Genomic DNA, 22,618 nt, shown 5'->3' on the forward strand with positions numbered 1-22,618 from the left:
CATTTGCTTGGTGACCTGAACCAAATCATCTGGGAGCTTCCCATTGCACAGGAGAAAGTACCAACCCCCAGCCTGGCCGCTAAGGTTCGCAAGCTGAACTGCTCCAGGTTAGCCAGGCAGGACCCCTCATGGCTCCCTGAACAGGCCAGACTCATCGAGAGCCTCAAGCCTTTGCTGATGGGCATTCACTGAATGTCCTTTCCTATCTGGCCTAGATGCTTCTTCTCCCTCAGGGCACCCAAAGCCCCTAAAAGAATGAAGCCTTGTTCGGACCCTCCACTGATCTCCTCTCTGCACTTTTTATTTATACTGCCCACCAGGTACAATATTTACTTCACTGATTTATTCATTCAACAGTGTATCAGTAGCTGCCGGGGCCAGCCCTGGGCCAAGTCCCAGGGATGCAACAGTCTTTTGTAGAGCAGGAGGCAGCAGATAAGCCAACAGCCACAAGACAGTATTCTAAGTGCTCTGGTGGAAGCAGCCCAGGGCACCAGGCTCCGAAAAGGAGCTTCTCACCAAGATGGGATGGTTTGAGCAGGTTTCCACAAAATAGTGGCTTGTGACTGAGCCCTACTATGGGAGAAGGAAGTTATCCAGCAAGAGAGGGTCTGAGTAAAGAATGTTCAGGCAGTGGAATCATCAAGTGCAAAGCCTTGCAGAGAGAAGAGAACGTGGTTCTGCAGGGGAAGGAAAACAAGTTCAAGTGAGATGTGAAGATTTAGATGGGAAAGGTAAGCAAGCCCTAAACGCTACAGGACCCTGATGCCGGGCTCAGGAGCCAGTGTACGTAAGCGTGAAATAGTGCAGACCCACTTGAGCCTAGTGGCAGAAGAAATGGAGAGAAGTGAATGGATTTTTTTTTTTTTTTTTTTGCGGTACGCGGGCCTCTCACTGCTGTGTGGCCTCTCCCGTTGCGGAGCACAGGCTCCGGACACGCAGGCTCAGCGGCCATGGCTCACGGGCCCAGCCGCTCCGCGGCATGTGGGATCCTCCCGAACTGGGGCACGGACCCACGTCCCCTGCATCGGCAGGCGGACTCTCAACCACTGCGCCACCAGGGAAGCCCAAGTGAATGGATTTGAGGCAGATTAGATAGAACTTCTGATTGATTGGCTATAGTGGAGGAATAAGGGTGACACAGAAGTTTCTGGCAGTGACACCCAGGTTCACCGAAATAGAGAACATGGGAAGAAATCATGGTTTGAAGGGAAGTTCTGGGTTCAATTTAGGTTGTTTGTCAAGGGTGAGGTACCTTTGGGACAACCAAGTTGTATGGGCAACAGCTACATGTGCTGAAGCAGAGAGTGAATTGTGAGCTGAAGTGGGATTGACCAGCATATATATCGTGATGGAAGCGGTGGGAGTGGATGAAATGGATCAGGAAGAGTGTGTCAGCAGAGAGGAGGAGCAGCCAGGAGAGAGCCCCAAAGCACCAACATACTTAGGGGGTGGACACAGAAAGAGGGGTCCGCAGGTAAGACTCAGAATATTCCAGAGAGGAGGCGTAAAACCCATAGGGCTCAGCATTTTGGAAGCTAAGAAAGGAAAATGAGGCAGGCGGGAGGGATGGTGTCCACAGAGTGGAGTGTTGCTGGGAAGTGGGTAGAAGTCAGGATAGGAATGTTTCTGACACACGTAGCAACAAGGAGGCAGTTGTTGACCTTGGTAAGATTTGTTTCCATGGAGTGATAAGTGCAGAAGCCAGATTGCAATAGATTAAGGGGAGTAGGGGGGTGTGGTGATAAGCACAGACAACTTCCAGAAAAATGACAGTAACTGACACTGCAGTAGCTCCAGGGATGTGTGGAGTCAGGGTGTGGTTTTTATAAGACACGGGAAAGGCTTGAGCTCTTTTCCAAGCTCATGGGAAGGAGAAGGACATGAATTCCAGAACGTTGGTGGGATTCTTTGTATAAAAGCATTGGGAGATGCTTCTTCCACTGTAACAGAGAAGCGGGAAGGGATGAATGGGGTTTCAGGTGATGTCATAGCTTTGGTGGTAGAAAGTTGAATGAATTCTCACCTGGCTTACAGGTTTGAAGATAATGAAATAGGCTTCAGTGGAAAATAAGCAAGGAGCTGGCCAGGGCAAAAAGAGGATTGCTGGTCATGCATGAGGGCCTGAGGTCGGACGCCATAATATGGTACACTGTGTTTGGGTGGGCCTGGTTGTTTTCTGGATGGTAAACTTTCAGAGGGCAAAGACCATGTGTGGTATCCTTCAGCTGCCTTCTCTGTGATTACCATGGTGCTGTGCATACAGTGAACACCCAAATGTCTTAGTCAAGGTACTTTGGGCTGCAACTGTCTAGAAACTCACCCTAACACATTTAGCAAAAAGGAGAACATCTCGTGTAGTGTAGCTTCTTTATAAGAGTCAGAACCAGGCTCTCTGCTCTTCCCTTGGCCTCTTCAAGATAGATAGCATGGCCTCACCTCTCTCCTTCATGGTCCTCTCTCACTCTTCCAAGCATTTAACAGAAACTGGCAAAAACAAAACAAAAACAAACAAAAAAACAAAAACAGACTGGCAAGCGCAGTGGTTTCCAAAACTTAGCAATGCATCAGAATTAACTGGAGAGCTTTTTAAATTTATAGATTCCTAAGCCCCACATTGGATTTATGAATCGATCTTTGTGGATGGAACCCAGAAACTTTGTCTTTCAGATGCTCCCCCAGGTGATCTTGATGCAATTAGGCTATAAACCTGCATTTGAGAACCGCGGCCCTTAGTTATCCCTTCCCCTCCCCCAATTCTCAGTTCCAAGGAGAGAGAGTCTGATTGGCCCACCTGTGGTTCAGTCACCCTTGACCAGAGGAGCCAGTCTTGGGCAACATGAGGAAGTGGCCACACGGGGCCTCTATACGGAGCTCTATACGTATAGAGCTGATGCTCTATATGGAGCCTTTGTTCAAATTAGGAAAAAGTGCCCCTCTGAGCCAAAATAGAAAAAAAGCACCCCTCTGGGTAGAGAAGCTGCTCACTGGCAGGCTTGGCACTTTTCCATGGGAAGAAAAGGTGCTCGTTCCCTGGATTGTAGCTCTTAATGCCCTCTAGCAGGTAACAGACCTTTGTGTGTCCAACTGTGCTGGCTCCAACCCATTTCTATGGCAATGGGGCAATTCCCAGAGGAGACTGTGGGCTGGGAAGATCCCAGATGGCCTCCCTCACTCAGCAAATGCCTGTCGGTTGATGAATATCATCTTGCTAGTTTGCCATTGGCTTCTTACAAAGTGTACCACAGAGGGGGATAGGGATATATTGAGTATTCTGATTCATTGGTGGATTTCTGTATATTCACGTAGTATCAAGATAATGCAGGGTCTAAAGAGTTAAAATCGTACATTGATATGAGCAGAGTTCTTGGAGCCAAGTTCTCAACAAAATATCCTTAAATACCTTCTCTATTTGTGAAGAAAATATATTTCAAGAGCAAGTCTTCTCTAAGAGGGACTTCCCTGGTGGCGCAGTGGATAGGACTCCATGCTTCCAAAGCAGGGGGCCCAGGTTCAATCCCTGTTCAGGGAACTAGATCCCACATGCATGCCGCAACCAAGAGTTCAAATGCCGCAACTAAGGAGCCTACCTGCCTCAACTAAGACCCGGCGCAATAAATAAATAAAATTTTTAAAAAGTCTTCTCTAAGAGTTCAGAAAAAAAAAACCTGAATGATATATTTTCTTTCTGGAAAAGATTGTCAGTTCAGGGGCAACCTAAATTTGGGGGGAATGAGAGAAAGTTGCTGGCTCCTGGGCAGGGGCATTGGACTAGGAGGAAGTACAGACCCCTATGACTTAATGCCGCAGTGGAATTCACTCACTTATTTTCATTTAACAATGATTTACTGTGTGCTTACTATGGTGTCAGGCCCTCTTCTGGTGCTGGGGATACAGCAGTGAACGAGACACACAAAAGTCCTGCCCTGAAATCAGGGGACTGGGAGTGACCAGTGACCAGCAAACATCTGGGAACAGAGCAGATCCCTCGGGCAGCAGAGCTTTCCAAACATACAGACCTACTGAATGGAGGAGATTCCAGTGGGGACACCAAACCAAGTTCCCAGTGGATTACAATTCTACCACCACCCTGGCCCTACCCGCCCCGCCCAACCTCTGTGTTACCCTCACAGCATAAGAGGTGGGGAGATCATTCCAGTCCCAAGGGGAGGGACACAGTGAGGGGTACTGGCAGTAGCTGAAAGATGAAAATGCACTGATGCCAGTGTTGAACCCCCACATGGGTGGGCAAGGGGACTGTAAAACACTTTTACACCAAAACCTGCTCAGGGCTTCCCTGGTAGTGCAGTGGTTAAGAATCCGCCTGCCAACGCAGGGGACACGGGTTCGAGCCCTGGTCCGGGAAGATCCCACATGCCTTGGAGCAACTAAGCGTGTGCACCACAACTACTGAGCCTGCGCTCTAGAGTCCACGAGCCACAACTACTGAGCCCACGTGCCACAACTACTGAAGCCCACGCACCTAGAGCCCATGCTTGGCAACAAGAGAAGCCACCACAATCAGAAGCCCGGGCACCACAACAAAGAGTAGCCCCCACTCGCTGCAACTAGAGAAAGACCACCTTGCAGCCAGGAAAACCAAAAACCAAAACACCTGCTCAAACAAGAGGTGTCGCTACAGTTAGTAACCTTGTTTTCAGACACAACAGTACTTTATACCGTTAAATGATGGCAATTTTTCAAGCTTTCACATTAGATTAGATTGTTCAGAGTATTTTTTTTTCTCTTTACTCTTCTGTATTATGAAAAAAACACATAGAAAAATACAGAAAACATAAATGTACAGTTAACAAATAATTATAAAGCAAATACCCATGCATGTAACCACTCAAGAAATAGATTATCAGTACCCCAGAAAGTAGCCCCTTCCATGTACCTTCCTAACCTAGCCCCTCTCCTGACTTTTATGGTGATTTCTTCCTTGCTGTTCTTATAGTTTTACTACTTCTGTATGCATGGATTTTGTTTTATTTGTCTGTTCAATAGCTAGGAATCATTCAAGGTGATATCTGATAAATAAGGTGGGAGATCAGGCTGGGTAATGACATTTATTTATTTAAAAAAAAACAAACTTGTGTGCTCTTAAGCAATTAGGATGATATTCTTCTGTTTCATGTGAACTAGGCATATTGAAAGAAATTCCAAAAATGTTGTGTCCTGGCAACAGTGCTATGAGGATTTTGGTCATTTGAACATATTCATTCTGGTTCATCTGTTCATCTGTTGATCTCGTTATTTCAGAGTCCCATCTAGAATATAGCCTTGCCCTGTTAGACCACGTTTTTCCAGCTTTTATCTGTTTGTTTTTTAATTCAAGGTGGCCCTTATTTTGATTTTTATTTATTTACTTTTTGGCTGCGCCGAGTGGCTTGTGGGATCTCAGTTCCCCGACCAGGGATTGAACCCGGGCCATGGCAGTGAAAGCCTAGAATGCTAACCAGTAGGTCAAGGTGGCCCTTAGTGTTCGTCCCTTGGAAATATTTGTGAGGAAGGCCTGTGCTCACTGTTCACCCCAGGCCTCCTCACAACATGGGTGCCCTTCTTGTGAAGAGCTTCCCTGCAGTAGGAAAATGTGGAGTTATGTTTGAGGGCAAATGCCGTGAAGACTGGGAGATTTTCCCCCATGGTGTTCTCACTAAGAGATGCAGGTCCGACCTTCCCTGCTAATGGAAGGATGAGCAAAGTGACTGTTTCCAACTTTGTAATGACCTCCTCCAGTCTTTCTTGGTTGATGTCAAATCCATCTCCATTTCTGTATTAGAAAAAAGGACCAAATAGATAATTAATTGTTTAGAATAATTCATTGTTTAGAACAGAAATATTAACATGAGTTTAGTTGGCCAACGGCCAGGTATTGCCAAGGTCTGTGTGAGCGGCCACATGTGAATGGTTGGTGGGAATATTTTGCTTAGGCCAAGGTCACAGGTCATCACCCATGGAGATGGTTAGACTAAACTCTAAATCATCTGCTGGTATACAAAATATAAAACTGAAGGAAAAACTGAAAACTTACTGCACTGTGAAGTAGTAATGACATAGAGGATTAAAATTTGGGAGTAGTTTAGAAACCCTTTATCGTCTTACTTTCAAGGCATTATAGAGATAACAGAGTTTTTTTAGAGCTAAAAGGAATTTGTTAGTCCTTAAACATCATCCAGTTCATCTTCCTTATTTATAGAAAACAAACACACAACAGTTTAAACATTAGATTAATTTTTCTAATAATATTTTGCTCAGACTAATATTCAGTTGAATCTGCTGCATTTCCCAGTTACATGCCACCTGAGGTTATCATGACATGAACTAGAGACATCCCAGACGGCAGGGGTGAGATGTCCTTTAGATCATCCATACAGTGGACAGCGAATGTTGACAGTAGATTTGGGGTTGGTGGTTGGGCCCTGACCGGGTGCTCAGCGTCCCTGCAGACCCCACATAGGAACTGATACTCAGGGTCATAATCCTTGCAGGCGTGACATTGCATTACTGAGGACAGAAACTGTTGGGGGTAGAGACTTGTTTCAGGCTCAGCGTTGCATCTGAGCACCACGAGCGCAGGAGTTCCAGGAGTGAGAAAGCAGCAGCTATCAATCAGCTCAGCTGGGATCAATCATCCCTCCTGAGTGGCATCAAGAAAATTCAGCAGGCTTGTAGACTTTAAAGGGTACTCTTTGCAGTTCTCCCAATGTGATAGGAGAAAAATGTTTTTAAACTTTTGTTTTGTAAGCTAAACCGAAGGTGATGCGGGAGACTCATTAACAGACTTGGTTGGCACTTTAAGTGATCTGTTAAAGCTTTTATCATGAAATTAATTTTTCCATCTTGGCAATGTTTTTTTCACAGGCTCAGAAAAAATGTTTGAATCAGACTTCCCCCATTTCTGCTTCCAAGACTGCAGATGGCCTGAGGCAAGCGCCCATCCCAGGCCTCTTGAGCACCACACTGCCAGGTCAGGAGCCCCTGTTGTGAGCTCTCTTTAGTCCATCCCTCTCCTCCCAGCACCCAGGGGACACTCTGCACGCATCCCCCATCCTGCGTCTCTTCCACTCAGCCTCACCTCCGCTCTGATCCTTCCTTCTTTCCGTATCCTTTCCACCCACATAATGTACCATGTTGCATCTGTAGTTATCTTATATACTAATGAGGGGGAAAAAAAGCACTTCTATTTAAATTACAGCACATTAAATTATGTGAAAAAAAATGTGTGCTGCTTAGAAACAATGAAACCCAGTATTATATGGCACATGCGACTTTGTAACTATCCTGTATTTGTATATTTAGAATCTCCCCCCGCTCACTCCCCCGACCCAGACAAAAACAAAAAATATCGTGGGCCATGTCCTCCATTTCTTCTAAAGCTTTGAACACCCACACTGCTCAGTAAGTACTAGAAAAGATGACAGCATGAACACTCCTAGCCAGTCCCCTGTTTGGGCCTCCCTTTCTTAAGTTGTGCGTATTTGGGGGTGCGGTAGCACTGACAGATCACTGGCTCGAGGCCTATTCCTTAGACCGTAGATAATTTGAAACTCTAGCATTGACAGCTTTTATTTATTACCATTTATTTATGTGTTTATTTCTATTTATTACCTAAATAAGCTTTAATAATCCTTACCTCTGTCTTTAGAGCTTTGGTAGATAAAAGTACTTCCTGCTCTCCTTCCTCACAGCCAGCACCCATGATAAACAAATCCCTTTCGGAATGTTCGGTAATCTGTGTACATTGGACTCTAGGGGTTACACAAGGGGCCTGATTTATTGTTTCTGTTGAACATTGTCTCATGTGTTCATTCTAATAGGACAGGATTCTGGAAGCAAAGTTATACCAGTGTCCTTAGGAACCACACAACCACAGCAGGAAAAAGTCGTTGGATCATCTCCTGGCCAGCCAGCTGTGCAGGTAGAAAACAGTTTGCACAGCTTCTTCTCAATGTTCAGCATGACTGACAGAAAATGTGGTCACATCACCTTCTGCTTGCTAGTGGCTGTCTGGCATCATCTGTACAGTCAGCCTTGTCGCCCTGTGTGCCCACAAAAGTGCTCACTGAAGACCTTCCCTGAGAGCCATGCCTTGTAATGTTAATGTTTATAGGATGAATGTGTCTGTTCTATTTCTCACATATTTACAGTTCTTTCATTTCCTCATGAATTAATAGTATACCAGCAGCCAACACATCGTAGGCACTCAAAAAATGTAGTTTACTGTTGAATGATAATGATTATTATCCTATCAAAAGTGGATCTGTTCCTCTTAGTTATACTAGAGATTTTTTTTCCTGGAGGAGTGTATGAAGTAGTCAGTCCCTATGGTCTTTTAACGCATACTGGTCTGAAAAAGAAGAAAAAAAAATTTGTTTTCAGTTTTCTAAGGCCTTAGTCTCTTCTCCATCAAACTTATAATAGCTTAATGAAATCTGTGGTAGTCTGGGCCTGCCTGGAATACTCAGTGAAGGATCTGGTTCAGTTCTCAGGTTCTGGTGTAAGGCGTATTTGTTCCTTACCGTGATCTAAGAAATGCCCTGCTAGGTCACACACCTGGACTGTATGTGACAGGAGCTCAGAGGTGTTTGCTCCCTTATTTACCACTGAGAGGATGAATTAAGGATTTACCACTGAGAGGATGAATTAAGGACTGTCTACTGAATTTTCAGATGTTTATGGAGTTGTTACTTAAAATATATTTCTTCAAAAATATAATGAAGCTTTGTAGAGGGAGTTGGGAATCCAGGCTTTAAGGTACAAGCTAAGTCCTTCCAAGGAACTGATAGTACAGTTTTCTATAATGTTGACACAGTGCAACTTCGCTACATGGGTCTATGGATTTCCTTGTTTCATTTTTCAACACTGGCAAATTACAGCAAATGCTACATGCTTAGAGTCTGCTCTTGATAAGGATTTGAAAATATCGGAAACATAGTGACCTTTATGTATAACTGTATTTTGCTTATTTTTTCTACAAAAGGGAATAATAAGAGGTGTGTTTTGTCTTTAGGTGGATAGTCATTCGGGAGGACAAAAGAGGCCTGCTGCAAAACAGCTAACTAAAGGAGCTTTGTGAGTTACCTTCGGAAATGACCCATTTTGAACATTTTTCTAGGTTCCTAACCTTCAACAAATATACAACAACAGTCAGGTTACGATACTACATATTTTTTAAAGTACACTTTGGAAATCTTTCCCTATAGTTTATTTCTGTTAGGAGATATGTATATCTAAATATCTATATCTATATCTGTCTATCTATCTATATATCTCAAATGTAGTTTGAGCCTACCGTTCACCCTTTTGTTCTTAAGGAGAATAGTTCTTTGTCTTTTTAGCAACCACATACCCTCTGATTGGCCTAAGGGTCTCTGAGGAGAAGCAAGGTTTAATAAAGTCCTATGTCCAACCAAGCCACGCAGTTGGTGCTCACACTGCTGGAGTGAACTGCCTTTCTTTCAGTCCTTATAGTGAGTTCCTTCTTGCCACAGGATCAGCTGACAAGACTGTTGCCTTGTGGGATCTGAGAAATCTGAAACTTAAGTTACACTCCTTTGAATCACATAAGGATGAAATATTCCAGGTTCAGTGGTCGCCTCACATTGAGACTATTTTGGCTTCCAGTGGTACTGATCACAGACCGAATGTCTGGGATTTAAGTAAAATTGGAGAGGAACAGTCCCTGGAAGATGCAGAAGATGGGCCAGCAGAGTTGTTGTTTATTCATGGTGGTCACACTGCCAAGATATCTGATTTCTCCTGAAATCCCAATGAACCTTGGGTGATTTGTTCTGTATCAGAAGACAATATCATGCAAGCTTGTCAAATGGCAGAGAACATTTATAATGATGAAGACCCTGAAGGGAGCGTGGATCCAGAAGGACAAGGATCCTAGAGAATGTCTGCACTTCTTGTGATTTTAGACTCCCCTTTTCCTCCTCTCAACCCTGAGATTGATTTAACACTGCTTTTAACTACTATGTTCAGAACAGAAATATTACCATAAGCTTAGCTGGCCAATGGTCAGGCATTGCCAAGGTCTGTGTGAGCACCCACCCTTGAATGGCTGGAGGAAACACCATGCTTTTGAGGCCAGGGTCATAGTTTGAGTCCCCTGTGTTGATAGTTAGACTAAACTCTAAACCCACCATGATGTATGAAGTATAAAACTGAGGGGAAAAAAGACCTGCTATACTATGGATAATAACATTCCTGTGTCTCTCATTGTCTTTGCATGCAAATAATCATCACGAGTAGATTTCTTAACATGACTCTACACTGCCATTGGCAATTTCTCTTTAACAGCATTCTCCAGCAGTTACAGAGGGACCAAACCCACACGGTGACACCTGATAAAAGTCAGTTCCGATCACTCAGTGACGCAGTGCAAAGGCTGCTCTCCTACCATGTGTGCCAGGGCTCCATGCCCACAGAGGAAGACCTGAAGAAAGGTAAGCAGGCTGGACCCCCAGAGTGCCACCATGACACCAGACACCCTCCTAGGGACGCCCTCCTGGGGACTCACCCCACAGGAGAACCAGAGCCTCGTCACCCCCAGATGGTAGCCAGGTTACTGTTTTTCATTGCAGACCTACCTTCTTCCCAATTTACTTGATTTCCCAGTCCATGTTTAGGGTTGTGACTTATTTTTCTCAACATTCTGTGGAGGGATACCCAAATGTCCGAATATTTTATGGACACATTTGAGGGCAGTGAATCCAGAGCACTGTTTGGACTCTGGCTGCAGACAGGATGGCCCTGGACGAGGTGCTCTGCACGGTGATTCAGGCACAGTCCTTGCTTTTAGATAGAATGTATACATACCCTGAGCTGCTACTATCACTTTTATGAACTAGATAGATACTGTAGCTCCCAAAAAGCATTCTTTGAGGTTCCAAATTGAGTCCAGAGCAGGGTCTCTGAGGGGAGTGCAGCAGTCAATCCACTGTGAGCTTCCCTGGGAGGACCAGGGAAGAGCGTCCACATCCAGCATTAAACAGGGATGTGGAGGCTCTGAGAAGAGTGAAGTGGAAGATGTGAGACCTTTGGAGACAGACAGACAAAGGACAGAGCCACAGGACCATGACCTGCGAGATGCCACGGACGAGTTGGTGTCGTTACGTGAAACCGGTGTGCCCAGCCCGGACAGTAGGACTTCATCGTCTCAGCAGTTTCAGTTTTTCATGCTGTTGGAAGGAAGTGGAGGCTTAGGTCACCTAAACTAGTAGATCATTCTCTGTTCATTGATATTTGCTGCTGGTCTGTGTTATGTGGTTTTCTATTATAAATGATCTTAATTAAAGGCATTATGTTTTTGGTTCCCTAATTAGAGTCAAAATAAGCTAGTATTCAAATGAGTTTCTGTGATCACATTCCAGTGAACAGTGAGGGACAGGAGTGCAGAAGGATGATGTGTAACCAAGGAAGAACTAAACTAAGAAGAGAAAATGGAGGAATAATTCATTTCAGTCCTAAGGAAAAAAGGACCTAGTGGGTGATTTGCACTCTCTTACTTTTTTTTTTTTTTCTCTCTCTCTCTTTTTAAAGTTGACAATGAATTTGAAACAGTTGCCACTCAGCTCCTAAAAAGGACCCAAGCTATGCTTAACAAGTACAGATGCCTGCTCCTGGAAGATGCCATGGTAAAGTTCCACTACCAAGCATGTTTGTTTCTTAAACTCCACAGGTCACAGCTACTAATTCAGAGAGAAAAACTTCAAGAAATTACATTTTCCCAACATAGTTTAAAAGGCACAGATACGGAAAATTGTAGAAAAACTCACCTTTGACTGAATCTTCTACTAACAGCAGCTGTGTTTGCTATGCTTTCCACGGTTGATCACACTGAATCAGTGCTATTGTTTTCCTGGTTCCAAATGAGGAACTAGGGCCTTGGTTACATAATTTGCCCAACATCATACAGCCAGTAAGTTTGCCATGTAATTAGCAGAGCTAGAATACAGACCAGGACCACCTGACTCCCACCTGCACGCCGATGCTGTCGACTGCCTCTCACCAACCAGAAGACGTGGGAGAAGGACCGGCAACACTTCTGCTGAATATTGTTCAGAATAATATCTGAAAAGATGAGGTGGTGACAGATGTTAAAATTAGTTTTGTCTTGGGAATTCCCTGGCAGTCCAGTGGTTAGGACTCTGTGATCTCACTGCCGAGGGCTCGGGTTTTCGCCCCGGTCAGGGAACTAAGATCCTGCAGGCCACGTGGTGCAGCCAAATTTTAAAAAAGTTAGTTTTGTCTTGTTTTCAATTGAGAGATCACTAGCGTGTCATAAAAATCATGCTTAACAGGGAGATCAGCTCGACGCTTTGTGACCACCTAGAGGGGTGGGATAGGGAGGGTGGGGGGGAGGGAGGCCCAAGAGCGAGGGGATATGGGGATATATGTATACGTATAGCTGATTCACTTTGTTATACAGCAGAAACTAACACACCATTGTAAAGCAATTATACTCCAATAAAGGTGTAAAATAAATAAATAAATATGAATCTTTTGTCCTATATTACAATAATAATTTCCCCCCCAAAAAAATCATGCTTCATTTTAAAACGTACAACCTGATGGATTTTAGTATATTCACAAGGCTGCGCAAGCATCACCACTCGCTAATTCCAGAGCATTTTCAGCACCCCAAATAGAAGCTAAAATTAGTTGGGTTTTTTTTCCCTGTGGCCGCACCGCATGGCTTGCAGGATCTTAGCTCCCCGACCAGGGATTGAACCCCAGCCCACAGCAGTGAAAGCGCTGAGTCCTAACCACTGGACCGCTGAGGAACTCCCCTAAAATTAATTTTAAGGCACCAGATAATTAGAGAAAGGAGTAAGGTATCTCAGAAAATGATGGAAAGACCAAATCCATCTGAGATTTTAGAAGCAGTTCTAAAACCATACAGACTTTAATAAATTGGTCTCTTACCAGTGGCTTTTGAGATCAGCTTTGAAAATGTACCTTGAGAGATTAGCTGAACTACATTATACACGTATGCAGTACAGTATAAATATGTATGTGTGTGTGTTTGTGTTTACTAAAGCGTATATATTTACAGGCATACCTCAGAAACATTGTGGGTTCAGTTCTAGACCACCTCAATAAAGTGAATATCGCAATAAATCGATTCACATGAACTTTTTCGTTTTCTGGTGCAAATAAAAGTTATGTTTACACTATACTGCAGTCTGTTAAGTGTGCAGAGTAGCATTGTGTCTAAAACAACAATGTGCATACCTTAATTTAAATATACTTTATTGCTAAAAAATGCTAACCATCATCTGAGCCTCCAGTGAGTTGTAATCTTTTGGCTGGTGGAGGGTTTGAAATATTGGGAGAATTACCGAAATGTGACACAGAGACACGAAGTGAGCAAATGTTGTTGGAAAAGTGGTGCCAATAGACTTTCTCGATGTAGGGTTGCTACAGCCTTCAATTTGTAAAAAAACGCAATACCTGCAAAGCGCAATGAAATGAGATATGCCTAACTGTATCATTTGTGAGAAAAGGACCATTTGGACAGACTTGGACAAATGGACTAATTACTTGGACAAATTATATCTGCCATGAATTTTTATGTTAAATAAGACCCAGAAATATAATTTAAGATTTGATTCTGTACAGCAAAAAATAATTCTAAGGAAAGCCTTAATACAAAACATAATTGTAGGGAATTCCCTGGAGGTCCAATGGTTAGGACCCTTGTGCTTTCACTGCCGAGGGCACGGGTTCAGTCCCTGGTTGGGGAACTAAGATCCTGCAAGCCATGCAGCACGGCCAAAAACAAAACACAACACAATTATAGCATAGCAGAATGTAAAGTAAAAGGTCATCCTAATGAAAAGATTTCCCACACATTAAGCAGAGGAGGAAATAAGAAAAGTACAGAACGGTGTGTATAGTTGCTGCCATTTGTGTGCAAAAATAAAGAACGAAGAACGTAAATTTGTGTGTTTGCGTAAACTATCTCTGGAAGAGTTTACTAAACTGCTTGGCACGAGGGTTCCTGCAGGGAGGGCCCTGGGTGGGTGGGGAAGGCAGTGCACAGGGGAGGCAAAGAAGGCAGGCTGACTTTCCACATCCCCTTTAGTACCTTCTGAAGTTTGTACCAATGTGGTAAATTACCTTTCCCCAAAAAACACGATTCAAAAAAGTATGTCAAGGATAAACATATTCTTCTTTCTGATTGCTTCCTTTGTCCCCAAAACACAGCGAGCTGTTTGCACTTGTTAAAGGGCATCTGAAATGACTAGGCTTTCTCATTTTCAGAGGATCAATCCCTCCGCTGAGATGGTGATGATCGACAGAATGTTCAACCAAGAGGAAAGAGCTTCTCTGTCCCGGGACAAGCGTCTGGCACTTGTAGACCCCGGTAAGAAACGCCAGAGTAAAAGCAGAGGAGAGCTACCGCCAGGGTTCAGGGACTGTGGCTTTGCGGAGACTGTCTGAAGTGACCTTGGAGTATGAAACCTGAAGGTAGATCCTGAATTCTGGGGAGAAAAAAATCCAGAGTTGAGAGCAGGATGTGAATACTCTGAAAAGGTTGTTCTGCAAAATCCAAACTGGAATTTTACATTCAGTTAAGTGATTCTTCTTCCCCATTGTAAACTCAAACTTATCAATCTTTCCCTAGTTTTTGAGAACTAAAGTAAGTCAGAAGCCTTCCCAGAAGCAACTAAACCTCAGCAAATGATTGAGTTTTCTTACTATGTGCAATGCATTGTTGGGGGGGGGAATCAGTGAAACACGGTCCCTGCCCACAGGCTCTAGTAGATTGTAGTGCTCCTTGTTGGTACTCTTCCTGCACCCCATCAGCTTCCTGCCATTTGCATCTGTGCTAGATTCGACCCACATTCTGCCTTTTAAAAATGAATTCTCTGTACTTCTTTCTAGCGTCTAAAATTTTTAAAATCGAATAACATAATAATTTGTGGAATATCAATTTTTACCCATACTCTTACCATCCTAGAAAAGGAATGTTTTTATTTCTCCAAGTTTTCTTCCAGTCATGGTTCCCATTTGCATACATCACTTATAATATAATTATAATCATATGTCATGTGCTAGATATGATTTTGTTATTCTAATGTTCTTCCATTTAATATATCTGAAGTTTTTATCCTATTGCTATAGTCTTCAAAATAATATTTAATAAATTTTTAATATATTAATTTGGCTAATCCATTCCCCTCCTATTGGAATATTATTTTCCTCTGGCTTTACTTCTATTTTTCTAACATCTTTTCTGATACTTAAATATTGAGGTTCAGCCTTGTGTTTGCTGTGGCTTAAGAAATTTTCAAAGAGAATACATGATCCTTATACTCAGTGTAAAGGGAGAGTCCTAAAGAATTGCTATATACCTAGGAGAATCCTCAAATCTTTCCAAAAAACAAGAGAATAATGTGAGATATATTTCTGCCCCTTTTTCTTAGAACCTGAAATCCCCTATTGCCATTGGGTGAATTGGGCTTTGGGGATAAACCCTCCTCTTTCGTCACAGCCCCTCAGGCCTGGTGTCACGCGGGCAGGGGCATGCTCCGTTCTCCTCTGTATTGTACCTGCACAGTGTTTGTTGGGTAGAATCACCTTTTTTGATTTCAAGGCTGTATCCCCTAGATCTCATATTTGGGGATTTAGTGAACAAATTCATGTTTGTGGCTGTATAGGTATCATCAAAGCTCTATTTCACTTTCATTACTTCCAGAGTGAACACTTTCTTTGCCCTTGCGTAACAGCAACCTGCTTCCCTCCCTCCGTACCCTCAACCCCCTAAATCCTCACTAACATTTCTCTCGCCATCCTTGGCTCTTCAAGCCTGGCACAGGTCAGCACTCACCCTCAGACCCGGTTCCTCCATACCCCACTGTCCTTCCAAGCAGATACCATTTAAGGTGCATGTTGACCGTTCGTTTTGTGTTCCTGGCAAAGTGCCACTAGTTATGCCAGGTCCCCTGCCACGTGTTTAGAGGGACTGAAGTGCCATCACCCACAGACAAGTAGTTGTGTCCTCCCCAGCCCCCGCCCCCGCCAAAGCCTCTGTTCAGGGCCTTCTGCTCCAAGGAAGAAACGAGGCTGATACTAACATCTGATTTCTGTTTTCAGACTGTTTCAAAGCAGTCATTAATAAAAAACTGATCAAAATCTACCGTAAGTGACCAAGACAAAGTGGAGCTTTTTGCCCATTGGGTTTTCCCATTTGTCATCCAGCAACTCCTTTTTCAAAGAGGTTTAAGCTCCTCTGGAAGCTGCAGCCCCGCGGCCTTGGTTCCTTTTAAAGGACCCCCTTTAAAGAAGCACAGTACTGTGCTTCTGCACATTCCTGGACATGAACAGCTGACTCGGTGTGGTGGGGTAGGGTGGGGTGGGTTTGCACCTGACCCACTGAGGGGCTACTGTCTAGTCCTGTCTCATTCTTTCATTAATGTTCCTTTTGTTCCCATTTCCAGAGGGCTTTCAGGCTGATTTCTGTTGTTCCTTCAAACTTGATAAAGCTGCTCATGAGACACAGTTTGGCAGGAGTGACCAGCATGGCAGTAAAACAACCAGTTCTGTGCATCTGACGGCCAAGGCCCAGAGCAGAGACAGAGCCAAACCAGGCATGGCAGAACCAACAAATCATGACCAGTTTCATCTAGTGCCTAATCACATCGTGGTCTCTGCAGAAGGAAACATTGCTAAAAAAACCGAATGCCTCGGCAGAGCACTGAAATTTGACAAAATGGGCTCAGTTCAGTACCGGAGTGTGTCTGAAGAGAAAACCAGCCGGAAAGACTCCGTGAAAGGCAGTGAGTGCTCCCCGGGCCCTGAAGGGCACCGGAAAAACTCGTCCAGACCAGATCACGGTCCTGAGAGCAAACTCTCAAGCCTCCTAGTAGATTCGCACCTGGAGATGACGTGTAATAGCTCCTTCCAGGACAAGACTCTGCGGAATTCTCCAAAGCACGAAGTTTTACACACAGACATCATGAAAGGGTCAGCCGAGCCCCAGCCTGATCTCCAGCTCACTAAGAGTTTAGAAACAACATTTAAGAACATCTTGGAACTCAAAAAGGCGGGGCGGCAGCCCCAGAGTGACCCCACGGTTAGCGGCTCTGTTGAGTTAGATTTCCCCAACTTTTCTCCAATGGCTTCGCAGGAAAACTGCCTGGAAAAGTTCATCCCGGACCACAGTGAAGGCATTGTAGAAACTGACTCCATTTTAGAAGCAGCTGTAAATAGTATCCTAGAGTGTTAATAGCCGCAGTCCTCCCCCACCTGCCCCCCCGAGACCCCGCCCCGGACAAGTTACATTCTTTCCTGGCAAAAGCAATGGAAATGGTCTCCTGTCTCCAGCCTGCTTGATCTTTCATCACAGCTTATTCTTTCTAATCTCAATCCCATTCTTTGTTTAAGAGCAATACTCGTGGTGGTTACAGGGAGATCCTTTAGTAAAACTGATCCTTGTTAGAAAGCAGTCTGATAGGCCCTACACATTTCAAGTGTTTTGAAAGTGCTTATAGTCATTTTTTGGTCTGTTTTTGTTTATTTGTTTTATTTTTTTAAAACACTGTAACTCAATGAGATCACAGTACACTAGGCCCTGGGTAAAATTCTGACAATCATAAGTCATTTGAAAAGAACAGACTTATTAAAGAAAATCAAACAGGACTGATAGAAGATACTTTGTAAAGAATATCCCACTGCATCTCCAAATTTTGGCTTTGGGGGGGTCTTGGGGTGTCATGGGCCAGGAGACCACATGGCTCTCCCCTTGGCTGTCTCTGAGCAGTTAGTCCTGGCTGCTCTGCCAGGACCCACGGCCCTGGCGTGAGCACCTGTAGCGCACAAGCAGGGCTTCCTGTTCGTTGTTCAAGTGCTTTTCTGATGCTCCCGGAGCAAAACCTCACCTCTTCAGCATATCCGCGTTGAGTTTCATCTAGGGAATACTTTGTTTTGAGTTGCGACAGCATGACTTGAGATAATCTCACCAGGCGAAATAAAAGAAAATGGAAACCAGTTAAGTGGCACAGTGTACAGGGGAGGCCGGGATAGAGCCATGAGGAATATAATATGTATATATGTACAAGCATATATATGTTAACTATTGAGAAAAAACAAGCGTTTTGCATTCTGTAATTGGATCTAGGCAGCATACGATTAGGTTTTTGTTGGTTGCTGGGTTTTGTTCCATTTAACCTCTCTTTGCACCCCTCCCACAACAAATAGGCAAGCGTCAAAAGTATTTTCATTTGAAAACTGTGTTGTAATTTTTCAGTTTAAACGTGAAGGGGACTTTGGCCTTGTTTCTGCTTCTTGTTGTCTGAGAACAGTAGTCACCCCTGGCAGCAATCATTACCAAAACACAGACAAACCAAAGGTAACCAGCCAGCCCACCACTGAGAGGAAAGATCTGAGACCCGGGATTCCCACTTGAGAGCCAAAGGACATTCCCTGCCATAGTTTGTGTTTGGCCCATGTTCATGTTCGTGAACGTGACTTACTGCTTTATTTATTTATATTTCTTTTCAGGGAGCTTTCCCCCGTTTCCTTTCTTGTATACCTGCCCCAGGTCATCCCGTTTCGGTTGGCACTTTCATTCTCAATGTCACTGTAACCATCAGTATCTCCTAGCATTGGGAAAGCTACATATGGTATTTTGTATGTACCCTCTTACATACATGTGTGTGTGCGTGTGTCTGGGCTGTTCAGATCCAGATGTCATTTCGGCGACAGTGTGTACACACTCGCCCTCCCTGTTATGTGCACGGGCTCTCATTTATTCTGTCCATCTCTCTGGCTTTAGAGGTGCACCCACTGGTCTTCACTCTAACATGTTGCCAAGATCCGCTTCTGGCCATCCCCAGAATGGGGATGACCCCACTGTCATCATCATGTTGGGCATTTCTCTTCCAGGTTGGCCTGCAATGGAAAGGAAGGCTTCTGATTACTAGAAAACACAGTAACAGAAGACCTAGACTCTCCCTGCCCCTTAGTGCCCCCAAACAAAGAAACCCCGTGAGACAGCCAGTCTTCACAAAAGCAAAATACCTTCTCCCCACTCCCACCCCTGAGCCAATAGAAACTGGAAAATCTGGGCCATTTTACGGTTACCATGTTTTCCTTATTTGTGCCAATGTCCAAGTTGCAGATTTCCCCTTTTTCCTGTATTGTAACATATTAGAAAGGTAAGTTGGTATTGCCAGTTGGAACTTTCTGTTTGGGTAGCCCTGGGATAACACCCTGCCCTGAACACCATGATTTCATAGGCTTTTCTCTTAGGGCGCATGCTCCCCTAATTCCTAGCAAGACTTAAAGATGGTCCCTCCTGATCAAATTCTTCTCATTGTAGAAATTTATACCTAGAAGCCTTCACGGAGGCTACTAATGAGTTACATTAATTACTGAATCAGTGGAATTCTTAAGAGACAAGATAGGCTCCGTGTACGTTTGTCACCTCTCTCTCTTCCCTACCCTGCCCTGCTACCCCAGTCCCAACTTTTCGATATACCATCTTAAAGGGTTTTTTAAGCCTTGACCAAAATGAAACTTGTAAATTTTTGTGTCCTTGTATGTAAGTTTACTTTTTATGGAGGAAAGATTCTAGATAATGACAAATGATGATTACGAAATGTATTTTACTCCTGTGATTAGGTCATGACAAATGACGATTACGAAATGTATTTTACTCCTGTGATTAGGTCATAACTCGCATGTCGAGGCCCCTCTGGTGGAGGGTGAGAGCTCAGCCTCGGATGGCCAACATTCAGTTGTTCAGATTCATTAGTCAAAGTTAAGTTTTAGAGCTACTCATACTCAGTAACAAAAATCATTTTCTTTTCTTTCTTTTTTTTTTTTTTCTGTTGTTGTTGTGGAAAAGTGTGAATTTGTTATTAAGCATTTGATTTTCTGTGTCCTTAAGTACTGCCTAAAGATAAAGCAAATTTTAAACTGGCAATTACGAAAAAGAACTATTTTAGCGCTGAAGAATTTAGCAGACTTTGTTAGATTAGGGAGGCCTTACAGACTGACTTGACTTAAAGAGGACGCGTCACTCACTGTCAGTGTGGTGTGGGCTTTATTTGCTTAAATACCTTCATTTGTATAGTATGTCTCACTTGAAATTGCTTTGTATACATTTTGTAAAAATATTTATAAAATGTTTTGTAAAAAAAAAGTATAACAAATTGCAGTTTATTTTGTTATGTTGGATAAATACTGTTAAAAGAAACCAGTCAGTAACTATATTGTTAATCCATGGTTAGGAAATGTTTAGTTGGAGATTACAAAATGAAACAACCATTGCAATACAGCCAAAGATTTGGGAAAATGTGCAACTGTGATTGTCTTGATTTTGCAAAGAGGAATGGCTGCTTCTCCCAGAAGAAAAGGGTAAGTAAATGTCCAGTGGGAGTTCTGTTATTAAATACCATTACCAAAGAATACCCCTGCCTGTGAGGGGGTAGGATTTTAACTGATCAGCCTTTCTAAACAGTTACAAATTAAACAAAATTGGTCAAGGAGAAAGTTTAGTGATGAACATCTCCGGCCTCCCTCCCTTCTCCCCTCACATGGGCCCTTAACTAAGGGAGGAAAAATGAGGTCATTTAAAAGTTAGATAAATGTGCCTCAATCTGCAGGAAGTTTTCTTTAATCGTTACATTTCTTTTGTTTCTGCAGGAAGGAGAAGGCTAAGGGATAGGTAAAAAATGAAAAAAATAAAAAACTATTTTACATAAAACTTGTTCCAGAATTAACATGTTTCTCTTTGGATTCACACGTTTGACCAAATTGTAACCTTATCTGTAAAATCAGCCCCACTAAGCCCTTTTGAGTTCCTGCCCCCACAAGTGTGACTCTACCCAAATTGTTAGGGAAACTAACAGCGGGGAAACTTCCTAAATTTTCCTTTGGGGCCTAGAATTTATACTTAGACTCCCTACTTTATGGTTTAATTGCTCTCCACCACCACCAATAGGTAGTAGCAGTCAGGATATCAAGATTCTTAAGTAATCGATATATAAAGTGGAAGCTGTCCCCATATAACTAACAGAAGTTAGAATAATTATGGCTAGAATAATTACATCAGTGGATGGATCCCTTAATGTCTTTTACAGTGGTGTCCTGCTGTCAAGCTTCTCTCCTTGCTAAGGACAAATGTGTGTCCAACATGACGCTCTTGCCCCTCTTCAGGCCATTTGCAATGGGTGTGCCCCATGAATAAAGAGTTAGAAGGATCATCTGGCTGCTTGATTAGGATCGGAGTCTGTGTGTTCCGCAGAGGCACGCCCAGAGGAAAGACCAGGCACCTTCTCCTAGGATGGTTAAAGCCCTCAGGCCCGTGTACAGGAGGCCATGTCCCAGGAGAGGGGCCCTAGCACTGCCTGGTGTGGAGAGAGTAGCCAGGGTTTTACTGGGGGGAAAGGAATGGGAAAAGAAAGAAACTCCAGTGTCTGGGGTCACTGAAACAGCATTGCTCAGGCAGGACTCGAGCTCTGCTGTCCTCAGGGGGGCTGAGCCCTGGATCTGGGCTCTGGCTCTGCTTCAGCCTTTGTGCTCTGAGACGGAGGATTCCTGGGTGTCTGGCATTAAGCACTAAACTATTGAGCAGTTTACAGGCGCTGTGCTAGACACTAGGAGTCTACAGATCATTCAGGTATGATTTCTACTCTCAGGGAGCTCAGTCTAGAGAGGAAACAAGCACATAACTAACTACATTTCAAGAGAGAAGAAACTGGGGCTAAAATTCTTCCAGATTGCCAGTTGGTAGAGAGCTGTGACCTATATTCCCGTGCCCCGCTTATTTCCATGGTTCTTAGTGAAATTTCCTGAGGTATGTTTGAGAAAAAAAAAGTATGACACTTTTTGCAGGAATGAAGATAGAGGAATTTTATAGTGTTAACTACGTGGAGAAAACTGGTTCAGCGGACAAACAAATTATAGAAGCACATTTGCAGTATAAAGTGGATTCTGTAATGTAAACAGCCTGTATGTACACTGCTGCAGGTAAAAGGCCTGTATGAGTCCCTCATCTATATTCCTTTTAGGCATGTGCTGGAGCCTGGCCTTTGAAAACACTTTCAAAGGTGCGATCCTTAGGGAAAAATCGTGTCTGTGAAGGTCAAGGAAAGCAGTACAATGGGAGGTGGGAGGGGGGCTGGTGCAGAAGGTGTCTTTGGCAGCAGAATCTGGAAACAGGTCCCAGGACTTCACCTAACCCATCATCAGACACCTTTGTGCGAGTTACTCTCAGCCTCAGCTTCCTTGCGGATAAACTAGGAAGACTTGACCCGACCCTCTACTTCTTAGGGTGTAAAATGAAGTCTTACTAAAGAAGTGTGGAAGGTAGGAAAAGCTAATGTTCCATTATCCCCGAAATAATTCAGAAGAGGTTTGGGTTTTTCCGTTTTGCATTTATTCTTACCTACTGCATACTGTCTCCTTCCTACCCTAGCTCTCCTGTGTCTACCCTCGACCCTCAGAAGGCTGCTGCCCTCCACCTGTTCTCTCCGTTTTCCTTCTCACTTTTGCTCCCTTTGCTCGTTTTTCATCAGGGTCAAAAGCTGTTGTCCAGGGCTTCCCTGGTGGCGCAGTGGTTGAGAGTCCGCCTGCCGATGCAGGGGACACGGGT

At 43.8% G+C, this 22,618-nt stretch overlaps 1 protein-coding gene across 5 annotated transcripts in view; it reads left to right on the forward strand.

Annotated features, from left to right (window-relative positions):
• The window catches only part of BICRAL (BICRA like chromatin remodeling complex associated protein), a 78,388-nt gene extending 57,417 nt beyond the window's left edge, over nt 1-20,971 (forward strand). For all 5 annotated transcript variants that reach the window (XM_024121761.3, XM_028478470.2, XM_055080175.1 and 2 more), the window contains 7 exons: nt 6,865-6,970; nt 7,821-7,921; nt 9,014-9,075; nt 10,309-10,454; nt 11,551-11,645; nt 14,278-14,380; nt 16,458-20,971. In XM_024121761.3, coding sequence (XP_023977529.1) covers nt 6,865-6,970; nt 7,821-7,921; nt 9,014-9,075; nt 10,309-10,454; nt 11,551-11,645; nt 14,278-14,380; nt 16,458-17,245 — 1,401 coding nt within the window. In that variant the 3' untranslated portion in view covers nt 17,246-20,971. The remainder of the gene's footprint in view (nt 1-6,864; nt 6,971-7,820; nt 7,922-9,013; nt 9,076-10,308; nt 10,455-11,550; nt 11,646-14,277; nt 14,381-16,457) is intronic.
• The last annotated feature ends 1,647 nt before the right edge of the window (nt 20,972-22,618 follow it).

This window comes from Physeter macrocephalus, chromosome 18 (assembly GCF_002837175.3).
Source record: "Physeter macrocephalus isolate SW-GA chromosome 18, ASM283717v5, whole genome shotgun sequence".
NCBI lineage: Eukaryota > Metazoa > Chordata > Mammalia > Artiodactyla > Physeteridae > Physeter > Physeter macrocephalus.